This window comes from Amblyomma americanum, chromosome 2 (assembly GCF_052857255.1).
Source record: "Amblyomma americanum isolate KBUSLIRL-KWMA chromosome 2, ASM5285725v1, whole genome shotgun sequence".
In the NCBI taxonomy this organism is placed as follows: domain Eukaryota; kingdom Metazoa; phylum Arthropoda; class Arachnida; order Ixodida; family Ixodidae; genus Amblyomma; species Amblyomma americanum.
Genome location: NC_135498.1, coordinates 81525471 through 81545952, shown reverse-complemented (window position 1 = coordinate 81545952; position 20482 = coordinate 81525471). Strand labels below are relative to the sequence as shown.

Genomic DNA, 20482 nt, shown 5'->3' with positions numbered 1-20482 from the left:
GGTAACCATTGGTGATACAATGGGTACAAGCTTTACCCTGCCTCGTGCTCGGCTTCTTAGGGTGAAATGCATGGGAAATGGGTCTGACCCCACCTTGTGAAATGAAAACTACCTTGTGCCATGGCGCTCTTTGGCCAATGCTGCCCTTGCGCCATAAAAATTCATCTTCATCGTCAGAGTAGTATGAGTTAGAACAGTGTTCCCCCTGGACAGAGTAGCCGCTGCCACTGTCACGTTCAGACCGTGTGAGCTGGTGGCACGATTCAGTCCACCAATCACACGCTATACCCTAGCTCAACTCACCGAAGCTGTACTACGTCTCCACTCTCCCCACCCCTTGAATTCAAATGGCAACCGCGGTGTCCTGCCCTCCACCCCCTCTTCCCTCTACTCCTTTCCCCTGCAAGTGGAAAGGGGGATTACCCATTCTCATTCTCTCTGCTTTGCCTCCTACCAACTGAGACTTCACACACAAATGCCAATGCCAGACACTTTTTGCAATAATGGGCGTTCTAATGCCAACGTATTAAATGTGAAGCTGACTGCAAATAATGATGAACAGAAAAAGATAACATATCCCTAGATATTCGTAAGAAGCAGAGCCTTTTCAAAACACAAAGATAAACCCCAGAAAATTTACAGCAGAAAATACCCCGAACAATCGGTTTACCAACCTGGGTTCAAAACATTTTTCGCATGGCAGCACAATACCCAAGCAAAAGCGACAGTCACAGCGAACTGTGATGTAGAAAAACATGACAGAGTCGCTGTAGTGAAAATAACTATCCCTAGGCTTCGTGCATAACGTAACCAGACATTATGCGCATATCACTGGAGATTATGGCCTTCAGCCTCTGTGGTCAGTATACCATATAAACGCGTGCAAGAGCTGCACTTTTTTTCCAGATTTGAGGGCCAATTTTTGGGCTGTGGCCCATACATGCGATGTGCGAAAAAAAAAGGTTTTTTTAATTAAAAACGCACCAACCAGGGAATGAGCGGCATTTATTCTAGGTTCAAGCATCACTCGCAGAGTATTCAGACTCCAATCTGGTGCTGTGCTATGGTGCACGCTCATCCTACAAGAAGTCATGCAGGATATATGCTGTCAGTGCGTAGCCATTGTTCCATGCAGAGCAGCTCTTCTTCCAGTTTGGGAAACTTGCATGGCTTGCCTCGGAAAGCAAGCTTTTTGCAGCTTGTGTTCCTCAATGCATCCTTTTGGTTGCACCATCGTCGGACGCACTTCTCAGCCATGTTGAATTTTATGCCCACCACACGCTTGCCATGTTCGACAGCAATCTCCCAGCCATGTAGCTATTAAGGTACTTGCCCATCGTGCTAAAACTGCAATGTTCGGTGGCAGCACGCGAAAGCCACAACTACAGTGAACTAATGCGCTGCCACAATTCCTGTGCCTTTGACAACCACAAAAGGCTGGAGCTGGTGATACCGATGCCGGTATAGATAGCGGGAGCTCGCGGCAGAGGAATTGATGATGATGATGAGCCACGGCTTCCAAGCGCCATCCGTGGGTGCACCTAGAAACTCCTGAACACATGCATCGCCTCCGCGATCAAGCGCAGCGTTGCTCGCAGCCGGAGCTGATCGCGGAGGCCACGGCACGTGCACTTCGAAGGTTATCCCCATGTGGGTCGTAGAAAATTTGGGTGCGGCCCTTACACGCATTTATACGGTAACTAGGATGGTAAGAAATGAGAGCGGACATCACAACATTGCTAACTTGCAAACTGCACATCCGCATCACTCCTTTGTTCCGATCAAGTGCTACTTAAAAATAAGTCATGTGGTTACACCAAAATTCTTTTTTTCTTGAAAGCAGCTGTCAAGCATAGAATCTGATGTCACAATGCTAGAAATTCACGCCCGGAGAGAGTAATGTCTTCCTTCTGGCCTCTATTCTGCCAACTTTAACCACCCCATCCAGCGATCCTCCCCTCGACCTCTGAACGAGTAAAAAAAATATAAATGAAAAAGGAGTGCTTTAAACAAAACCACACGAATGGTGGACTGCAATGAATGGCAATTCTAAGATCAATGCTTGGCCTGTGTATGCACTAGCAAACATGTTAATATTCAACATGACTATTCTAGAAGTGCCAAGACAAGCTCTCCAGCAGGAAATTCTCTAAAATGGAATCATGGAATTTAAGCCGTTGTCCATCGACTTCCCAAATTTTGTTGCAAATCTTGATACGCCTTCCGAGCTTTCCATGTTTCCTTCTGAATATCAAGTCTTAACATGTAGTTAATGCACAAAACTCAGGCGTAGCTTTAACCCATGCAATAAGGGCCTCAGCCAACTTTGGCAGCTGTGCAAGGAACAACATTCAGAAGCACACTGGTGCATGTCAAAATGAGATTCATTAATACCGTGCACAGTACTTGTGTTAAGGGCTGCCCTTTTTAATGCGAAAAGCGCAACTTCACGAGGTATATATGAAGCCTCAACCACAGAGCACCAGCAACGGAGGTCTTGCGCAGCTGCACCGTCAAAGTGCCGAACATACCCCAGGCTGCCGATAACGGCTGCCTATAAAAGGGTCAACCGGCAACCCCCTCCCCGCGTGCGGCTGATAGCAGGTTGACACCAGTTTGATAGCAATAAGGCTGCTCTCAAGTTGCGTTCTTACACGTCACACCACCGCTCAAGCAGGCCCAACCAGGGACACAAGCGCAGTCACTGTCACTAAAAAGCCACACACATTCTTGGGAACAGAGACTGTGTATTATGCGCAAACCAGTGACCAGTGTACAACATGGAAATCAACAATGAGCACACAAGCAACAAATGAAAGGCTAGTTCTCGACATCTATAAACAAGCACTGAAAGCAGCAAGGCAACAACAGCCATGCAGGTCAAAGACAAGAGGAAGCAAAAAAAAAAACAAGGAATCAAGCACGTAGAGAAACAAAAGGTAAAAGAAAAATGAAATCATTTCAGGCATTATGAGAGAAAAGCTGTGCTTGTTTCTGATATACAAACACCACACCAGATGGGTCTCTTAATTACGTCCAATGAACGAAAAAGGAAAGAAAAAGGTGAGAAGCCAGGCATTGCGTATCCCAGTCAATGTGTGATGCACAAGGATGCTGCACAGGTGGACACAGGTAGCGGCAGCAGCAGCAGGTGGGTGCGAGGAGGAGAGAGCAGAAGAAAGGGACGGAAGGAAAGGGCTGCCGGCAGACAGGCTCTATAAGGATGACAGGTAGCAGTCACCAGGAACCTCTGGGAGAAAAGGAGAAGAAGGAGCCCTTTGTTTCCCCAAGCTCTTCACTTATGCACAAACCATGCAGCCCACCTAACCCCCAATGCTGCGTCTATAACCAATGCACTATTTCAGATGCCAAGTGAAAGTGCTCGTACCGTGTGGCATCTGAGAACAGAGAAGTACAAATAGGGGAGATTGATATTTGACGGGCAAACAGTAAGGGAAAAGTGGGTTAAAAAAGAAAAGAAAACCTGCATAATCTTAAATGCTGAAAGAAATGACATTAGCTCAAGGCTGAAAACAACAGCGGTTTGTTTCGTTTGATCAAATTTTGACTTCAACATGTACAAAAACAGTTACAGCACAATCCTGTCAATTCTATCACCTTGTGCAGTGAATAATAATAAATAAAGAAACACGTTAAAACATAACCATCTCCAACAAATGAAAATCAAAGTCCAGCTGGGATACTGTGCGCTGATTATTACACACGACCATAATGCACTGAGACAAAGGCTTATTAAAATGAAACATTTTAAAAAAAAAACAGGCGATATTCACAGCAATTTGATAACGCACTAATAGTTTAGAGTGCAGCAGCGATGAAGCTCCCGAATGCACATCCGATGCAACGTGTGAGGAATGCACAGGCAGAGGGCAGGCCTCCAGCTCACCTAGCTGCCTGCGAAGCTGGTCGGCCTCATGGGTAAGGGTGCGCTCGATCTGCTGCTTGCAGTTGAGCTCCGAGCTGGCCTGGTCGCGTAGGAACAGTATCTGGCCTCGGAGGTTCTCCTCCAGGGTCTCCTTGTCCAGCTGCACCTTGATGAGGTCCTCTTGCAGCTGCAGGCACTGGAACCGAAGCTCCTGCACGCAACAAGATAACAGAGAGCGCCCATTTCAGACTGCACTAATAAACCACTGTTAACACCGAGTAAAAGAAATGTCACATTTCCCCACCCACTGAAGTAGAACGTTGCAACTGCCCATGGTACTTATCACAAGGATAACAAATGCCACCCAACAACGAAACCTGCAGAGGAAACACAGCACTGGCAAAGTCTTTATCATTAAAAGTCTTCTTTCTTAGTCTTTCCCCTTGCTGCAAAAGGCTGGTTTCTATTTCACAAAAATAACTCTTCTGAAAAGAAGTTGTTCATAAAGCATCACGACTGCGCATCTTGTCGCAAGTTTTGAATGGCATGGCCATGCTCTGAATGCTGCTTCACCCCCCATTAATAGTGAAAAAATGAGCTCCTAAGCCACCTATGTGGGGCAGTCCCACATCTCTGCACAAGGGCACATTCATGGGAGAAGAAAAAATCACAGTACAGTAACACGAATGTGTGAGCGTTAGCTGTGGTGTGACAGTGAAGAATTTTTCACAGACATGTTCCTTTTTCTTTCTCACAGCCAGAGGTGAATCTGGACTTGCCCAGAACTGCAGTGAAAGTCTACGGTGGGTTTCGAACCAATCACCTCCTCCAGCCGAGGCAGGCGCCCAAGCCACTAGGACACCTATCACATTTCACCCTCTCTCTCCTCGGCACTTTTAAGGGAAAGTGGATTTCCCCCTCACCCCAATTCGCCACCCATTTCCTCCCACCCTGTTTCACTTCCCTCTCCCCTAAATGTGAAGGAGATATCCCTCTCTCCACTTTGTCATCTGGCAACTGACGCAGGTGGCAAGAGGTAGGTGGCACTGCAGTCACCGATGAAGGCACGAAACTGAGGAACAAGCTAATAAAAGCTAACTTCCTAAAAAAATAACTGAGGAGGGAGCGTGATGTCACGTGGTCAGCTCCTGCTTTACTTGCCATTTTTTTCACTCCAGGGATGGCAAACTCAGCCCCATATGAGAGGTGGAGCCCAGCCCTCGCCGGTAAACTTGTCATACGCCATCCCATGGGGTCCTCCCTTTTATTTATTGCGACCGGGCTTCAGGAACATTTATGTGATGCTTCCTCCCGAGTTCACTTCCTTTCAAGAGCATATTCTTACTAGCTTATAGTGAAGCTCATTAGTTAAAACTGATAGTTGGCTGGCGGTTGCGTCCAGAATGAGGCATGATGGCAGCAGAACAAAGCGTAGCACAACGGAACACATACATATAACCGGACTTCAGTTAAGAATTCTACCTGTAGATAGCCACTGCTGAAACTACAGGGACATCACACTGACAAGGGCAATGTGAAGAAAAAATAAACAGAACAAAAGAAAAACAAAGCAAACAATGAACAAAAATAAGGAAACAATTGCTAACACACCGGAGCATCATGCATGTTTTTATTCAGGTACTACTTCAGGATTTTACTCTTCTTTTTCCTTCTCTCTTTGTTTCCTATCCTATGAGGGGCATCAATGCTTATCTGCGACTAAAACTCAGGGGAGAGGTGGGGGAGGAAAGTGTTAGGGAAGAGGGAGGGTGACAGGCGACCTAGTGGCTTGGGAGGTTACGGCGAGAGCAGAGGAATGTGTAACCAGAAGGCCCCTGCCACAGGAAGAACCCAGGGCATGGCTACTGTGAAGGAGGTTATGACGAGGACGGAGAAATGCGCAATCTCAGGGTGGTTCCACAGCTGAATGCAGAACTATATGACTAAAGCTATAGCTGCTTTTACTGACTCATCCGTTAAGCCGGTAAGCCTAGCTCTACAATTTTTTTACTACTGCACACTGCAGCAATAAAGAAAGTTCCCCACACAGCTACCATTGTGTCAAAACCCTGGAACAACCCGTGCTGCAAAGCACAGCACTCACCTCGAGGGAGTCGGGTAGGTTGATGGGCTCATCCTGCAGCTGTCGTGCCTTGGCCACATATCGGCCTAGCAGCTGGTTGTTTTCGTCCTCCAGCCTCTGGGCCTGGTCCCGCAGGGCCACCAGCTGAGAGTGCAGCCGCGCCAGCTCCTGCTGTGCCTGCTGCGAGCTCTCGGCATGTGCCTGCTGGGTCTCTGCCAGGGCCGCCTCAGACGCACTCAGCCGCGACTGCAGCTCTGACATCTGCCACAGACAACAAACCATAATGCTCTCAGGCGTCACTGAATACTGGTCAGCTAATAGCTAATAGCTTTGAGCATACGTTTTGATGTTAGCACAGTAGAACCCCTCTATAGTAAAGCGACTCGGACCAGCAAAAATCTTTACCATATCAGGGTCCTTACTATATCAGTTGGTGGTGGTGGTGTGGCTCTGAAGATGCTCTCTGGTAATTAATTGGCTACTTACTAAACATAGTGTTTGTTTATAAAAGAAACACTCACAAATAGCTTCCATCCTGCTATTGTTGTCCTTTTATATGATAACCATTTATTTTCGGTTATCAAATCTCAAGTTATCACATTTTCGATTTTGTTTACGTCTTGTAGAAGTACCACATTCACACACATACAATGTGGCTACGAATATAACACGAGTTTGATTTCGTGTGAAAACCAAAGTTTTGTGTGAACACTGCATCATTTTCCACAGCCTCAGCGTCGTTTAAGATGCAGTAGTTAAGAAACGTGTGCGACACTGTCGAGTCACAGTGGTACCGCTCAGGCAGTGCCGCCGCACCTCCATTTCTTTCCGCCGCTTCCCTGTGCTTCGCATTGCCGTGCTGCAAATGTTCGCCCTTTTTTCCCCTTCCTTCCCTACTATTCAATGCACTTTTACTGTCTTTCCTTTGTCAGTGACCCGCACTGCCTTCTTTCTGCGTTCATAGCCAGCTTTACTTTTTTTCCGTTCGCGCCGCACGCTTTGCCTCACGGCCCCAAGGATTTCCAGAAGTTGGCTTCTCCTCAACTAATGAAGCTTCCGAGCTGGGTGGAGAAGCTATCTCAAAGAGCACCGTTAATCGCCTTTGTTATCCACTTGCCCCCAAAAGTCAGCCTCGTACGTGCCGCATTGTCATTATTCCGCGGGAGGTACGTCGCCACGGACAGACGCTCTTTACTATAGCTGTTTCTTTTAAAAAAAATCTTTATTATAACCGAAAAAAATGCACAGTCGTCTATGGAAGGCAAAATGCGATTTCACTTTTACATTACTATATTCGAGTTTACTAGTACGGTTCTCCTGTACAAGAACTCTGAGTGCAATGGATGGCACAGAGGATAACTGCATCACCTAAGGTGTCAACAAAGCCTAAGCACTGGTAACAGCAACTAATGAAGAGTTGCAGAGTTCTATAGAAAGGCACCTGTAACCAAAGACATTCTAGACAAAAGGACGAAAAATGTTTTTATATGCGGGGTCAGAAAATTGAATAGCGAAAGGCTGCCTCGGCATAAAAGCCAAACCTTATAGAAACAGAAAAGAAAAAGGCAAGAAAAGTGTGGCTCTCATGCAAGTGCACATGGCCCAGTCAGACCAGAATGAAACACGAACACACGTGTGCCGCACTTTTCTACTTTGCAGCAAGATATTCCTTTACAACCAGCTCATGAATATGTGCTTCGGTAGACCCTTTTACCAAAAACATTAATCAGGATACAGTCGCCGACCGATTTTTCGGACTCGAAGGGACCCGAAAAATGGTCCGAATAATCGAACAGTCCGAAAAACCCGTTAAGTACAAAAAAAATCACTTTATTGAAATGAAATCAGCTTAAAAATGTCACTGATTTTACCTTGCGGCAAATTTCTCTTGCTGGCGACGATTTGCGCCTGTATTTGTGCCAAGGTTGTGCTTTCACTGTACACGCTAGACAGCAAGGTCACCGCATTTAGTTGGAATACTTCCCACGCTTCTTTGACGATCCAGGCGGAGCCATTGTGACCACAATCAGACTGTGCATCACACCGCTCGTTAAACACACGCAAAGATAAGGCACTTTTCTTTCAAAGTGGTGGAACCGCCGGACGCAATCACAAAACGGCGAACAGATGTAACTTCGTGAGGACTGAGCGCCACTCGGTCAACGCGGTCAGAGAAACCCAAGTGACAAAACGGCGAATGGCGAACGTATGAGACCCGCCACGGTGGCTCAGTGGTTAGGGCGCTCGGCTACTGATCCGGAGTACCCGAGTCGGAACCTGACCGCGGTGGCCACGTTTCGATGGAGGCGAAACGCTAAGGCGCCCGTGTGCTGTGCAATGTCAGTGCATGTTGAAGATCCCCAGGTGGTTGAAATTATTCCGGAGCCCTCCATTACGGCACCTCTTTTTTTCCTTTCTTCTCTCAGTCCCTCCTTTATCCTTTCCTACCGAGATGTGAGATAGCTCCTGCACAATTTCCTTCCCAACAACCAATTTTCAATGTATGGGACAAGCGATAACTGCCCGCGACAACGCGGCGACAAGAGCAAGTTGGCGGCGATGACAATCCGGCTGCCACCCCGAGGTGTCAGAGATCACAGGAACCTCTACTGGCAACAATGATGTACCGAAAGTGTGTCAAGCCAAGCCAACTGCAGCATAAATCCAACTCAATCCAAGATGGCGCCTTTTGCGCCGGCGAAAAGCCGATAAGATGGCAGATTTTGGTTCGCAAGCAACTGAAATTAGTCCGAAAAATCAAACTTTCGGATTTTTAAATCCGACATATCCGTCGCGAATATGTATGCGCTTCTATGGGGTGACTGACGGTGCCTCATCGAGGTCCGAAATATCCTACAAGTGCAAATTATTGGAGTCCGAATTACCCGTCAGCTACTGTAGTTGTATACTGCAGCTGAAGGTGTGCAGGTAAAATACTTTGTTTTGATCACAGGCATTGTTCGCGTTTCATTCCGGCCTGACTGTATGCTGATGGGTGACTCAGCTCCACCAGGTCGTTAAACCCTTTCTCGAGATCAATATATACACAGCTCTGAAAAAGTCTGAAAAGGGAATTCTGTGGCCATGCAGCATGACGAGAAGAAAGAGACCTGGTGCTGGACGTCGGTGGCCGAGTCGGCGAAGCGCTGCTCAAGCTGCTGGCGGTAGTCCCGCTCGTGGCTCAGGTCCTGCCTGGCCGTACCGAGCTCCTTGGTGTGCCGGTCCAGGTCCCGCTGCACCTGCTGCAGTTGCAGCTCGTAGTTGCTGCACATCTCACAGGGCTGGCACAGCCGCTCCCGCAGTCGCTTCAGCTGCGCAGAGACGAGTGAGGGGGCAGCTTAGAAGAGAGAGGCAAATGAGAATAGTCACCAGGGGCAGAAGAGTGCTAGGACAGCTGTCGCCTCTGGTACAGGAGTCCTGAAACTCATTTGCCTCGGGGAATCCTGCATGTCTTGGCTTCTATCCCTTCCTGCCTGAAGTGCATGCAAAAAAGAGCAGGCACACATACAGGCACTCAAAAAATGGCCAAAATCAATTACTGTTAGCGACAGGCAGTGAAGCGAAACAGCCTGCTTGAAGAAAGTGCTTTATGATTAGTCACAAAGTAAAGGAGTCACGGGGGCTGAGGCGTGTATGCATTAGGTGCTTGGGCAATAAGAACTTCAAGGAAGCAAGGATTCTGCAGAACCCAGTTTGAGAGCATGCGTTTGAGCCTATTATGAAGTGTAGCCTTGCTTACAGTGAAGTTACAAAGCAAGTACATTAAGGTTATTTCACTTCACTTCACTTTATTTCCTTAAAGACCCTCGTGTGAGGGTATTACATAAGGGGTGGGACACATATAGATTAACAACAGAAAAATTACACAAAACTTGAACGAGTTATACAAAGAAAAATGATTATCGTGATGCAAGCAAACGCGTAATTTGGTTAAGAAACATAGTTTGGCATGTGATGGCAGCAAGTTCATGGGGAAGGCCGTTCCAGTTATACATGTCCAACAGGCCCGGGGTGCGCTCGAAAAGCACAAGCCTCACGACCCACCACAAATGGGCCGAACTGGGGTAGTGCAGAGTGGGGCATAACCCCGGGTCGATGCTTGGCCGACCAAACCCCACGTTAAACCATCACTTGACGGCATTTTAATAAAGTTATTCCTATCCTATCCTAAGGTTATGCAGTAACCTTTCTTACAGAACCTCACAGTGCAGGCAATTTCACGTGTGTCCCGAGTAGTCAGCCACTCAGGTGTGCAGCACCAAAATTAACTAGAATCTGGTACTAGAAGTGGCAATAAATAAAGTGCACATGGTCCTGTTTGGCCAGTACAGTCAATATAGTCAACTGCCAATAATTCAAACTCAAAGGAGCCTTTTCAGAGCATCAGTTCCGAAAAAACCGACTGTTCAAATTAAGCGAGTTTGAATGAGTGAGTCCACTGTGACTTTCTTTGAATTATATGTAATGCTGAGAAACCTCAATTATTCGAGCCCTGTTAACTCGGAAATTCAGATCATTCGGACTGCTGCTGAATTCCTGCTACATGCCCATGAAGTCTATGGCGTCCGAAGCTTGTTTATTCAGGCAGCCTGGTGCTGGCATGGTAAAGAAGAAAGAATTCAATATGGTAAACAACTAAGTTCTCTTGATGGCTTGATATGCTTTCTCCCCTATCCGCTTGAGCAAGCTTGCACGTTAAAAGCGGCATCTCTGGCGGCAATGTGTCCTCATCTTACTATGGGTGCAGACCAACAAGGCTGTCTATGTAGCTCACCTCAGCATGCAGTCAGTTCCCAAACAACATGCAAGCCACTTTGCAAGTGACCAGATTTGTTGATCAGGCAAGCAGTATGGAGTGCGACGAGGATGGTAGAAGAGACAGAAGTGCAACAGAAGCACTGCTACTACTTCTAGTCATGTTAAATGTGGTCCACATGCTTTTAACAAAGGCTGCACTTGAGCAACTGCAAAGCCAACACCAGAACTGCAGTTCTAGCTCAAACAACTTAATTGCCTCAAGTAGCCAGAACAGCTGGCTGAGGCAGGATCCACTAAAACCAGATTCACCAGAGCTTATTTGCAGGCACAGACGTCCTCACAAATGGCCTCAAACGCAGAGTGCCTTGATACAAGCAAGCTTATAAGGGTAAATCTGCAATTTCACTATCAGATACAAGGCTCAGTGATCACAACTAGGAAGTCAGCAGAAACTTCAATGTTTGAAAGAATACCACTTACTTCTTCTTCAAGTAGCCTCCACTCCTTATCACTGACTACTCGCTTGCCAACACAAAAGCCATCATCATGTTCTGTACGGGCAACTTCCATCAGGGACCTCCGCGCCTCCATTTCAGGCGTCTCATCTGCGGGCAAAAGCATCAAGGAATGAATATCTAAAAGAGTAATGCAGCCAGTTGACATAAAAAATTGCCTGAAAGATCCTTGAGCAACAGCAAAGTGCCTCGCAATGAAAGTAGCAGCTTTCAAAGTTTTTTTTTTACTGAATGCTGTGGCCAAAAGTAGTGACACAACAGCATAAGTGCGTACTAAGCTGAAATTTGTTTTTTTGCATCAACTTTCAGGACTTCAAAGCATAGAAAGATCACTAAATTCCTAACATTCCATCCTGTTCACCCCTAAACCCCGCGTATGCCATGTTACAGATTACCATAAAAGTGCAAACACATCTTTGCGCATATAATGCCAACAGAGTAACACAAAAAAACATTTTCATTCTTTTTCAAGTGCAGTTCACGCTCTTTCAATGCTACTAGCCTCATTAAAAAGACCAAATGCCATCTTTGCCCGTCCTAAAAATGAAAATAAAGCTTTGAACTTTTTTTAAGACAACAAGCTAGGGCAGGGCTTACCAGACAGTGCACTGAGCTGGTCTCCCGTCAAGCCAATACCACCAGCATTCAGAATAGCACCACCGTAGTCACCCAGTGACCGTGTGTCCTCCATTCCTCGTGCAGCGGGAACGGCTAGGCAGTTGTCTGTGTCAGAGGGCAGGTCTGAGCTGGACAGGGACCGCCGATGGCTCTGTTTGGCGGCCAAGAGGGATGCCGGAGACAGCTTGCAAGCATTCAGGTCAGCTGGCGAGCTCCGCATCCGTTGCTGAACAATGAAACAAAACATTTCTGTAGCTAATGACACATTTACATTGTTTTCTTACTTGTATGTGTGTGTGTGTGTGTGTGTGTGTGTGTGTATATTCGTGCACGCACAAGCATATGCATGTGTGCGCTGTGCTGATTCAGGCCTTTGTTGAGCTATTTAATTGCATAGCTGTACTCAGTCTACAATTCAAATGCAAGCAAAATATAAACCCTTAGCTAAAAAGACTTAGCCCTAGTAATTGCTTAAGAAAAGATTTTGTTGCCGGTATCAAGGAAACATCTTTGCAAATGCTGTTAAGTGTAATGTGTTCTGACATTTTTCATTAACCCCACCACACTGATATCAGATAATGCTGACTCTTGACAAACCAAACCCTAAAAGGGCTAGAACATAGTTTGAATTACCGAGTACTTAGTGCAGTTTGAATCAAGAGGTGCATTTTTAATACATATGATGCTCAGTGGACCAAGCACAAGTTTGACTAACCAGCAGTTCAAATTATGAGAGTCCACTGTACAAGAGGAAACGTCTTTCTTCTGTTGCTTTTCGGTTCAACTTAAAACTACCTCTTTTTGTAAAAAATTAACTGAAAGTAACAGTGATGACTGCACATCAATAATATTTTCCCGCGATTCCACGAAAAATCCCTGATTTCAGCATTTTTCGTGGAACTTGTGTTAACAGCAAGATTCTCACTTATAACACTGTGCTTGTGGACGTCAGTAGGAATGATAGAATGATCACAATCTGATCAATTTTATCGTTTCAATTCTCTTGAAAAGTAGAACCAGAAGACGAACAAACTTTTCGAACAAACTTTTGACACCTTGACATGCCTGCCCCCCAACAATTCAAGCAAGCCATTGCATCGAGCGCTGCGACACATTGCACACTTGTTTGGGAAGAGTTACGATACTGGCGCCTGTCAGAAGCAACATTGCCACAATTGCCCAAATATAATGCGAGTTTTTCCTTAAATCATCTGCTTCAGAAAGCACCTCCAAGTTATAGCTTGAACCAAGCCACAAATATAGCACAAATTTTTTTCACTGTTCTTTCAGACACCCACGGCAAGCTCACCCAGGGGATTTGTAAGCTGCGAGGAAAAGCCAACTTCTCGACAACCTTGGGCTATTGATGAGGAGCACGTGGCACATACTGGCGAGAAAGAGTTGTTACAAATGTGGAAAACGTGGAAAGAAGGTGGCACAGGCCATTGAGAAAGAACAGTAGGCAGTGGAACATCCATGAGTAGTACCTAGGTCATGAAAGAAAAAGGAGGCGAATGCGCACAGAATTGCGCAGCATGAAACGCAAAGCCGTGGGGCCAGAACTGCCGGCCACTACAGCACGAAAGGAGGCCACATGCGTTGACGCTCACAAGGCTTCCATGAAGCATTAAAGATTCTCTGTTCTCGACTAGCGTAATTTGAAACTTTCCGCCGCAGGAAATTAGGGGCCTTAATGATGACTATGAGAATGATGCAAGTGAATAGATTAACAGACAGGAGGAAGCCCCCATGGTTATACGCGTGCCCTATCCATAGTGTGGAAAAAAAAAAGCTTTCAGAAGGAAATGAAGAGAAGTGTTATCAAATAGGTTAATAATCAAACAAGGGGAACAAGGGAGTTACCCAAGCTTGCATCATACAAAAATGCCGCCCCATAACAATCAGTAAAGGCAACCAAAAGTTCCACTCACATCATTTGTTGCTCTTCCCGGCAGTGTGCTTGCCTTGGAGAACAACCGAGGTTCCACGGCCGTGAACCTATGGCCAGGCTTGGGACTGCTGGTGGGCAGAGGAGAGACAGAATGGAGGGCCTCTTGCAACTCCGGTTCCTGCACTGGGCAGGGGACTAGCTCCGAGTTTGTGCCTGCAGAAAGGAAGCAGCAATGGATGGCTTTGTCGTGTTGGGTTTAATGACACACAGGTAGCTAAGGCCGTCATGCATCAAGCACAAGGTATAGGAAAAGCTTTCTGCAGAATTTTATAAAAACGTGAAGAGTGGTCGGTGGTGTAGAGGGCCTAAAACATTAGTTTTGCTACTTAGCGATGACAAAGGAAAGACATTTTAAAAAAAGCCACTGGTAAAAGCTTCGAAGAAGGTCAGTAACCTCAGTGACCATCCTTGGCTGGGCAAGGATCTCGAGGCTCCCGACAAACCAAACAAAAGACCTCAGCCTTCTTCTCAGGAATGAGAAAGTGGCTGAGGTGCGGCTAAAAAAGTTTGTGGTAATAAGCTGACTGTATGTTATCAAATCTACGGCTTGCTTAAAGCATCTGCAGTGGCTAAATGCAGCTTCCAATGTCGTGGTTTTGTTGGAATGACTTCTGGTGAAGATGTTAAGCGGCTTTGTACTGGTAGACAATCACTTCCATAAGGATTGTCTAGGACATCACATTTATAATCTGTAAAAATAGAGGGTGAACTAAAAGAAATCTATACAGCTCAATTTTCGTGAGCTAAGCCAGCAATAGGTTGGCCCTCCAGTGTTCAATAGACAAAGGTTACTACACAATATAAAATCCTCAATAACTTGTCCTCTAGTGTCAGTTTTGCCACTACCCCTAAAGCTGGAGTGTACGTTAAAATTTAATATTAAATATGGCTCTGGCAGCTGCTTAAAAGATGTTAAGATGCGACTCAAGGTATACACAGCACACTCTAATTATTTTAAATAAGTGTAGCGTGGCCACGACGGCTTCTAATCTGGTTTCGCGTTTGCCTGCTCTCGGTCGCGGTGGAAGATTTTATAGTTTTTGAGAATATCTGTGTTTTGAACCTAAGTTCGTCTCCTGTAAACACAAAGCCACAGGTGAGTGTGTGGCTAGAATGTATTTTATGTCACTCATGTAAAAAGTCCCCTGCAATTCCAATGTATAAAAGCCATCTTGTAATATATGTGTGTGTGTGTGTGGATTCGGGGGTTTCTCTTTTTTTTTTGTTGTTCCAAGGAGCCGTCCTACCGACACCAACGGCACAGGACTGCCTTGACCTCTGTCCATCGAATCCTCGGATACGCTGGACAAACATGCAAGGTGCACAGTTGTTTTCATGTTAGGCCTCTCCCTGTGGGGAGGTGCTTTGGGGCCTGCTGACCTGGAGGTCCGTGCAGCATGCTTTGGGGGTGGTGGCACAGTGCCACCACAAGCACGGGTGGCTCTGCTCCTGGCTCAGTGTGTGTGACCTGGGCAGGCACCAAAGACCACTGTCCTGCTGCAGCACAGTGGAGTAGCTTGGAGTTTGAAACGAAAGTCGTTTCCGGGCTTTCTCTTTGACTTTTAGTGTTACTATGTCTTTTTCCTGTTTCAGCCTGGACATGACCGTGAGCAAGCCGGATGGCTGCCCTCACAGTTTACGCAAAGGTGTGGTTCACCTTGACAGTGCTCGGCAGGATCGTCATGAGAAGCACATTTGGCACAGGTCTTTTTTTATTTATTATTTAAATATACTGTCAATCCCCAGAGGGATTGTAACAGGGGTGGGTATAGAAAAACAATTTTACAGTATTATTAACAAAGAATTATACCAGAGGGAGCGGCACAATTCACTGGTTACATTAATACAGGACGTGTCAAGGGATATGTACAAGGAAGTCAAGAGGCAACACAGAAAACTTACTGTGTTTCAATATACATAAATAACAATGGTAAGTACACAATTTGTAAAATTAGGATCATAAAATACATGCAAGTAATGCAGCACAAAACAATGAAAGCAAAATGATCAATGCGATAATAACACAGATACCATACAATAGTTTTACTCTGCGTTTGGCCACAATAGTGCTTCTACAAGCTGGGTAAAGTTTTCAGGTGAGCTTTGTTGTGCAATTACTGGATCAAGTTTGTTCCACTCGCGCACTGCGAGAGGAAAAAAGGAGCAGAGAAAGGCGTTGTTTTTACACGAAAATTCCTTAATAGTGAGAGCGTGTTTGTGGCGTGTGTTTCTAGAACGGTTGATACTTGTTGGCCCCGGCAGCTCTGCGAGCCGTGGCCATACCTCTGGCATTTGTAGCATCGACATGGGTTTGGAATGTATGGTCTTAGCTCGATATCTGTGTATCTGGAAGTATCTGGAAGAATCTGGAAGTATGCTTGACACACAGGTAAGGACAATATGCTTTGTATGAGTTTCTTTATCACCTCATCTAATTTTAGTCCTGTACGCTCATGACATTTCGTTCCTTTAAACCTTCCTAAAGTTCCTCCTCACTCAAGTACCTTAGGTCATAGTCTGAAATGAAGCCAAGGGCTGTATTTAATGATCGGTGTGGGCTGACTGTTACAGGGATTTCTCCAAAACATGTGACCTCTTGCAGTTTTTCATGCTGGTGGTTAAAGAGAACTTCTAGTAGAAGGTTTCCATTTGCTTTTTTCTTACTTTGTAGCCCTGGCTTACAGTATATGCGAGTGTCCTTGTGACAAAGAATGGTGAAGAGTCTAGCAGTCTTTTCTTCATAGCTAGAGTGAACCACGTTTAAACGTGGAAAGTTCTTGGCATTCCTTACAAAGAATTTCGCTGTGATCTAGGTGAGCCCTCTTTTCAGATGGCGATCAGCGGAAAGAAATGAAGTGGCCATAAAATATATGTGCTGCTTGGCCACGGTGCCAGCCACCCAGCAAGGAGCCCAACGAGGGGCGGTGAAGGAGCTTGCAAGCAAGTCCTGCCCACCAAGCAGCTGTACACCTAAACTATAACCAAATATGGTGCAACACAGGGCTGTTGGCCACACAAGGTTAACCCTCGCTGCCAGGAAAAAAAGGGAAACAGAAGAAGGGAGCAGGAGACAGGAAAGTTGTGAGAAAGATGAAAGCAAAGATGCGGGGGAGGATAGGAAACGGCGACTGCAGATTTCCCCTGGTCGGGTGAGGCCAGAGGTGCCGTCTACAGGAAGCTGGGGCCAAAGTGGTGTTGCCTCCGCCAAAGGGCCTTAAAGGTCCAAATGCTCAGCATCGGCTCAACCACCAGGATCCCCTTTTCCCCAGACACAGATGGCTGAGCCACGCACGGCTAAACGCGGGTGCTCGGGTTCATGGTGATGCATTGCCCCCCGTCATCCCCCTGCGGGGATGTCCCTGCGGATGCTCGGGAACCTGTGGTGTTGCCACTCATCAACATCTGCATGTTGTAGACGCCCCTGCAGGGCGGAAGCAGCAATGGCTCATGCAGTAATGAGTGCAGGCAACAATGTTTTGCAGAACCAGCTAGTCCTCACTGACAGTGCACTAACACAAATTTACAGCGTGCTAAAGGCACTGGCTTAATACAAGCCGAAAAAAAGCTAGAGCCAAGGACAGTAAAGACACTGCAGCAGAGCTAACCATTTCCACAACAGAGAAAGCTTTACGGCAGTTTCCAGCTGAATAAACCTTTAAATTTTTTAGCAAGCAGTACGTAGCAACCAGTTGTACACAGAGAGCTAGGTATTAATGACAGCTCTGCACTCTAATATTAAATATGTGGTGTCATGGTGTCAATGACAAAACCAAAAATCAATAAATGAACACAAACAATAGGTCTTGTAAAAGTCCAGCACCCTCCTGCTCAAGAGACTTCACAAAGAATAAGCCTTTGCTAAAGCGCACACTAAAACATGAGTAAGGGACAGACTTCCATGGCATGTTACCACTGGGTAACACATGCACCACAAGCACATGTCACAAAGGCATGCACGTGTGTCTAGGTGCTTACACATACTACACAGGATACATGGGGTGCAAGTTTGCCATCGCAGTTTACTACTGCAAACTAGTCAAGTTGACACATTATTAAAATAGTTTGCTTTATGAAACATCTGAAGACTGCACGCACCACGCCAGTGATTTCTGGTTTGGTTTGGTTTGTAAGGTTTAACCTCCCAAAGCGACTCAGGCTATGAGGGACGCCGTAGTGAAGGGTTCCAGGAATTTCGACTACCTGGGGTTCTTTAACGTACACTGATCATCGCACAGTACACGGGCCTCAGGAATTTTGCCTCCACAAAAATTCAACCGCCGTGGCCGGGATCGAACCCCCGTCTTTCGGGTCAGCAGCCGAGCGCCATAACCACTGAGCCACCAGTGACTTCACCAGTGATTTCCGTCTTGGTTTTCTGCTGTCTTCTGTGTCTCCTGTTAATCTGACAGCGGTTACATAACCTTGCGGTACGCCATGCTCACACTTCTGCCGTACCAGCGGCACTGGAGACAGGGGGCAAAGCGGCAGTCTCTGCGTCCTTCCTCCGGGGACTTGCTGGTCGGTTAGCATCAGCCCTGCGCAAGTGTGCCAGGCGGCGCTGCTGGTCTGCCGTCAGCACGGCCTGCAGGCGTGCCAGGTCCCGCACATGTGCCTGCTGGGCCTCTAGGAAGCGGTCGTTGGCCATCTGCCATGTGCGCTTGAGGCAGGTATGGTCCCGCTTCTCACGCTCCAACAGCTGGCACACTACATGCCCCCATAGAGAGAAAAAAAAGAAAAGGAGGGTCACACACTACAGTTGGGCTATGAAGGGTTCCAGATTAACTTCACCCACACAAGAAGTTGTTTGATGGACATGTACACCCAAAAGTAAAATAGCTCGTGCATTTCATGCCCCAATGAAATGCTGCCACAGCGGACGTGCACCAGATACCATGAGGTTAACCCTTGCGGTCCTTAGCCGGGCACTGCCAAACTAGGAGAGTTGACCACAGCAGTCCACTGTCGGGCGCCACATAAAAGCTTTTTCCATGGTTGAATTGCGCCATCTCATAGAGAGTAAATAAATTTTTTTCTAGTGTTTGCCTTTTTTTTACACTAGATGGCAACACGAGTGCTTTTGAGCCTTGGCATATTGCCTTGTCATATTTCCTTGGCATGTGCGATTGTTCCGCAGCTCTGTCTACGCGCTTCTGGCAGAAAAACATGGCCGCATTCTCGCCGCATGCATTGTACAGGGAAATCTGTCAAGCTTTCAGCACAAGTGAACATGATTTTAGTGAGGAAGAGAACTATGTGACTTGAAGGCAGTGATTCTACTGAATCAAGTGGTGGCAGTGATGAAGACGACTGCGCTGGAGACGGCGGCTCTGGTGCCAGCTATGCATTTTTCCCACAAAAGTATGAAATAAAGGAAAGCTGTTTTTCTGGCCTCTGGAAGATTGCATTGTAAACAGCTTTGTTTTGATGAGAATGCAGCAGCTCAAACAGAGCCTAAAGGAGCAGCACCTACGGGGCCACAACACCACAGAACAGGTTGTCAGTGATCGGAGGGCTTGTGTTAAAAAAAACACCTCTCTGCACGCTTGGACAGTGAGGAAAGGCTGAATGGCAGGCCTCACTTTATATATAAGTTCCCTGGCCGAAGTAACTGAGACTATGTTGTTTGCAGTGACCGAAAAACCACAACGGGCAGGAAGGAAACAATGTTTTTCTGCGATACATGCCGTAAAAGTCCCGGACTGCACCCAGGGGTACGGTCCAAGTGGTTTCACACGCCGCCAAAATATCCTTGAGACTTAGGCAGGTACAGAAACCTCAAAAATAAACATCGCGTGACGTGTACTTGTATTTTTATTTTGTGGCGCCAAAAATAGGTGAACTATCAAACTGGAACAGCCCAGAAGGGGTAGAAGTTTCGGACCACGAAAGGTTAATGCACCAGTCCTGTTTGGACCTGCAGCATCACAGACATGTACACACACGTGGCCGGTGGCCTCGTAGACTACACCTGGCAGAGACAGGCCACAGTAAGTGTTCATTGGCAGGCGATTTCACTTGTCATGTCATGGCGAACCTGTCCCACAGTAAACACCATCCTTACTACTAGTCCTGCACTTCCGCTCATGTCACTGGAATTTGCTGCACCATCTTTCAGACCAGCTAATGGTACTCCTGACAACATTATTGCATCTTTCATGCCACTAATTTTAATCATGAGGCAACCTGGTTTTCCTATGCTTCTAGGCATGCACTTCAAACTGTGCCCCCATACACTGTAATTACTCGCGTAATTTGCGCCCGTGCATAATTTACACACCCTCCAACTTTTCAGCCAGATTTTTTGTAAAAGAAATTTCTCATTTTGCACCCTCCACTGCACCGTACCGACAGTATGTATGCGGGTGCACGCAAGGCAGGCTTGGGAAGACCGGTGCGGCCACTTCGCCAGGTGGGGATGCGAAAGGTGCAAGTGGAGAGGGCACAAATCGTGCACCATTTAATCGCATCGCTCGTGCCAGCAGATGCTTTCCTGGATGAATAGTTGCGCGCACGCCCGAATCCAAAACTACCGAAATGTTGGCAGTGCGGTTTGCCACTAGTCGGCCAGACCACATGCAAGGGCACAATTTTATCGCCCTTTATTTTGCCTCCCACTGCTGGCTTCGCGGCTGTATCGTTGTGCATTTATTGCTTTGAACTGCGCACACGCA

General features: G+C 46.6%; 1 protein-coding gene across 5 annotated transcripts in view; it reads right to left on the bottom strand.

Annotated features, from left to right (window-relative positions):
- Positions 1-20482, bottom strand: part of LOC144121524 (rab GTPase-binding effector protein 1-like) — a 48867-nt gene that overhangs the window by 9325 nt on the left and 19060 nt on the right. For 2 of the 5 annotated variants that reach the window (XM_077654769.1, XM_077654770.1), the window contains exons 7-13: positions 18267-18515; positions 13792-13964; positions 11840-12086; positions 11208-11332; positions 9080-9280; positions 5991-6230; positions 3908-4097 (exon numbers count right to left, since the gene is read on the bottom strand). In XM_077654769.1, coding sequence (XP_077510895.1) covers positions 3908-4097; positions 5991-6230; positions 9080-9280; positions 11208-11332; positions 11840-12086; positions 13792-13964; positions 18267-18515 — 1425 coding nt within the window. Of the gene's footprint in view, positions 1-2732; positions 3251-3907; positions 4098-5990; positions 6231-9079; positions 9281-11207; positions 11333-11839; positions 12087-13791; positions 13965-18266; positions 18516-20482 lie in introns of those variants that run through there. The other 3 variants (XM_077654771.1, XM_077654772.1, XM_077654773.1) reach the window with 2 other exon arrangements.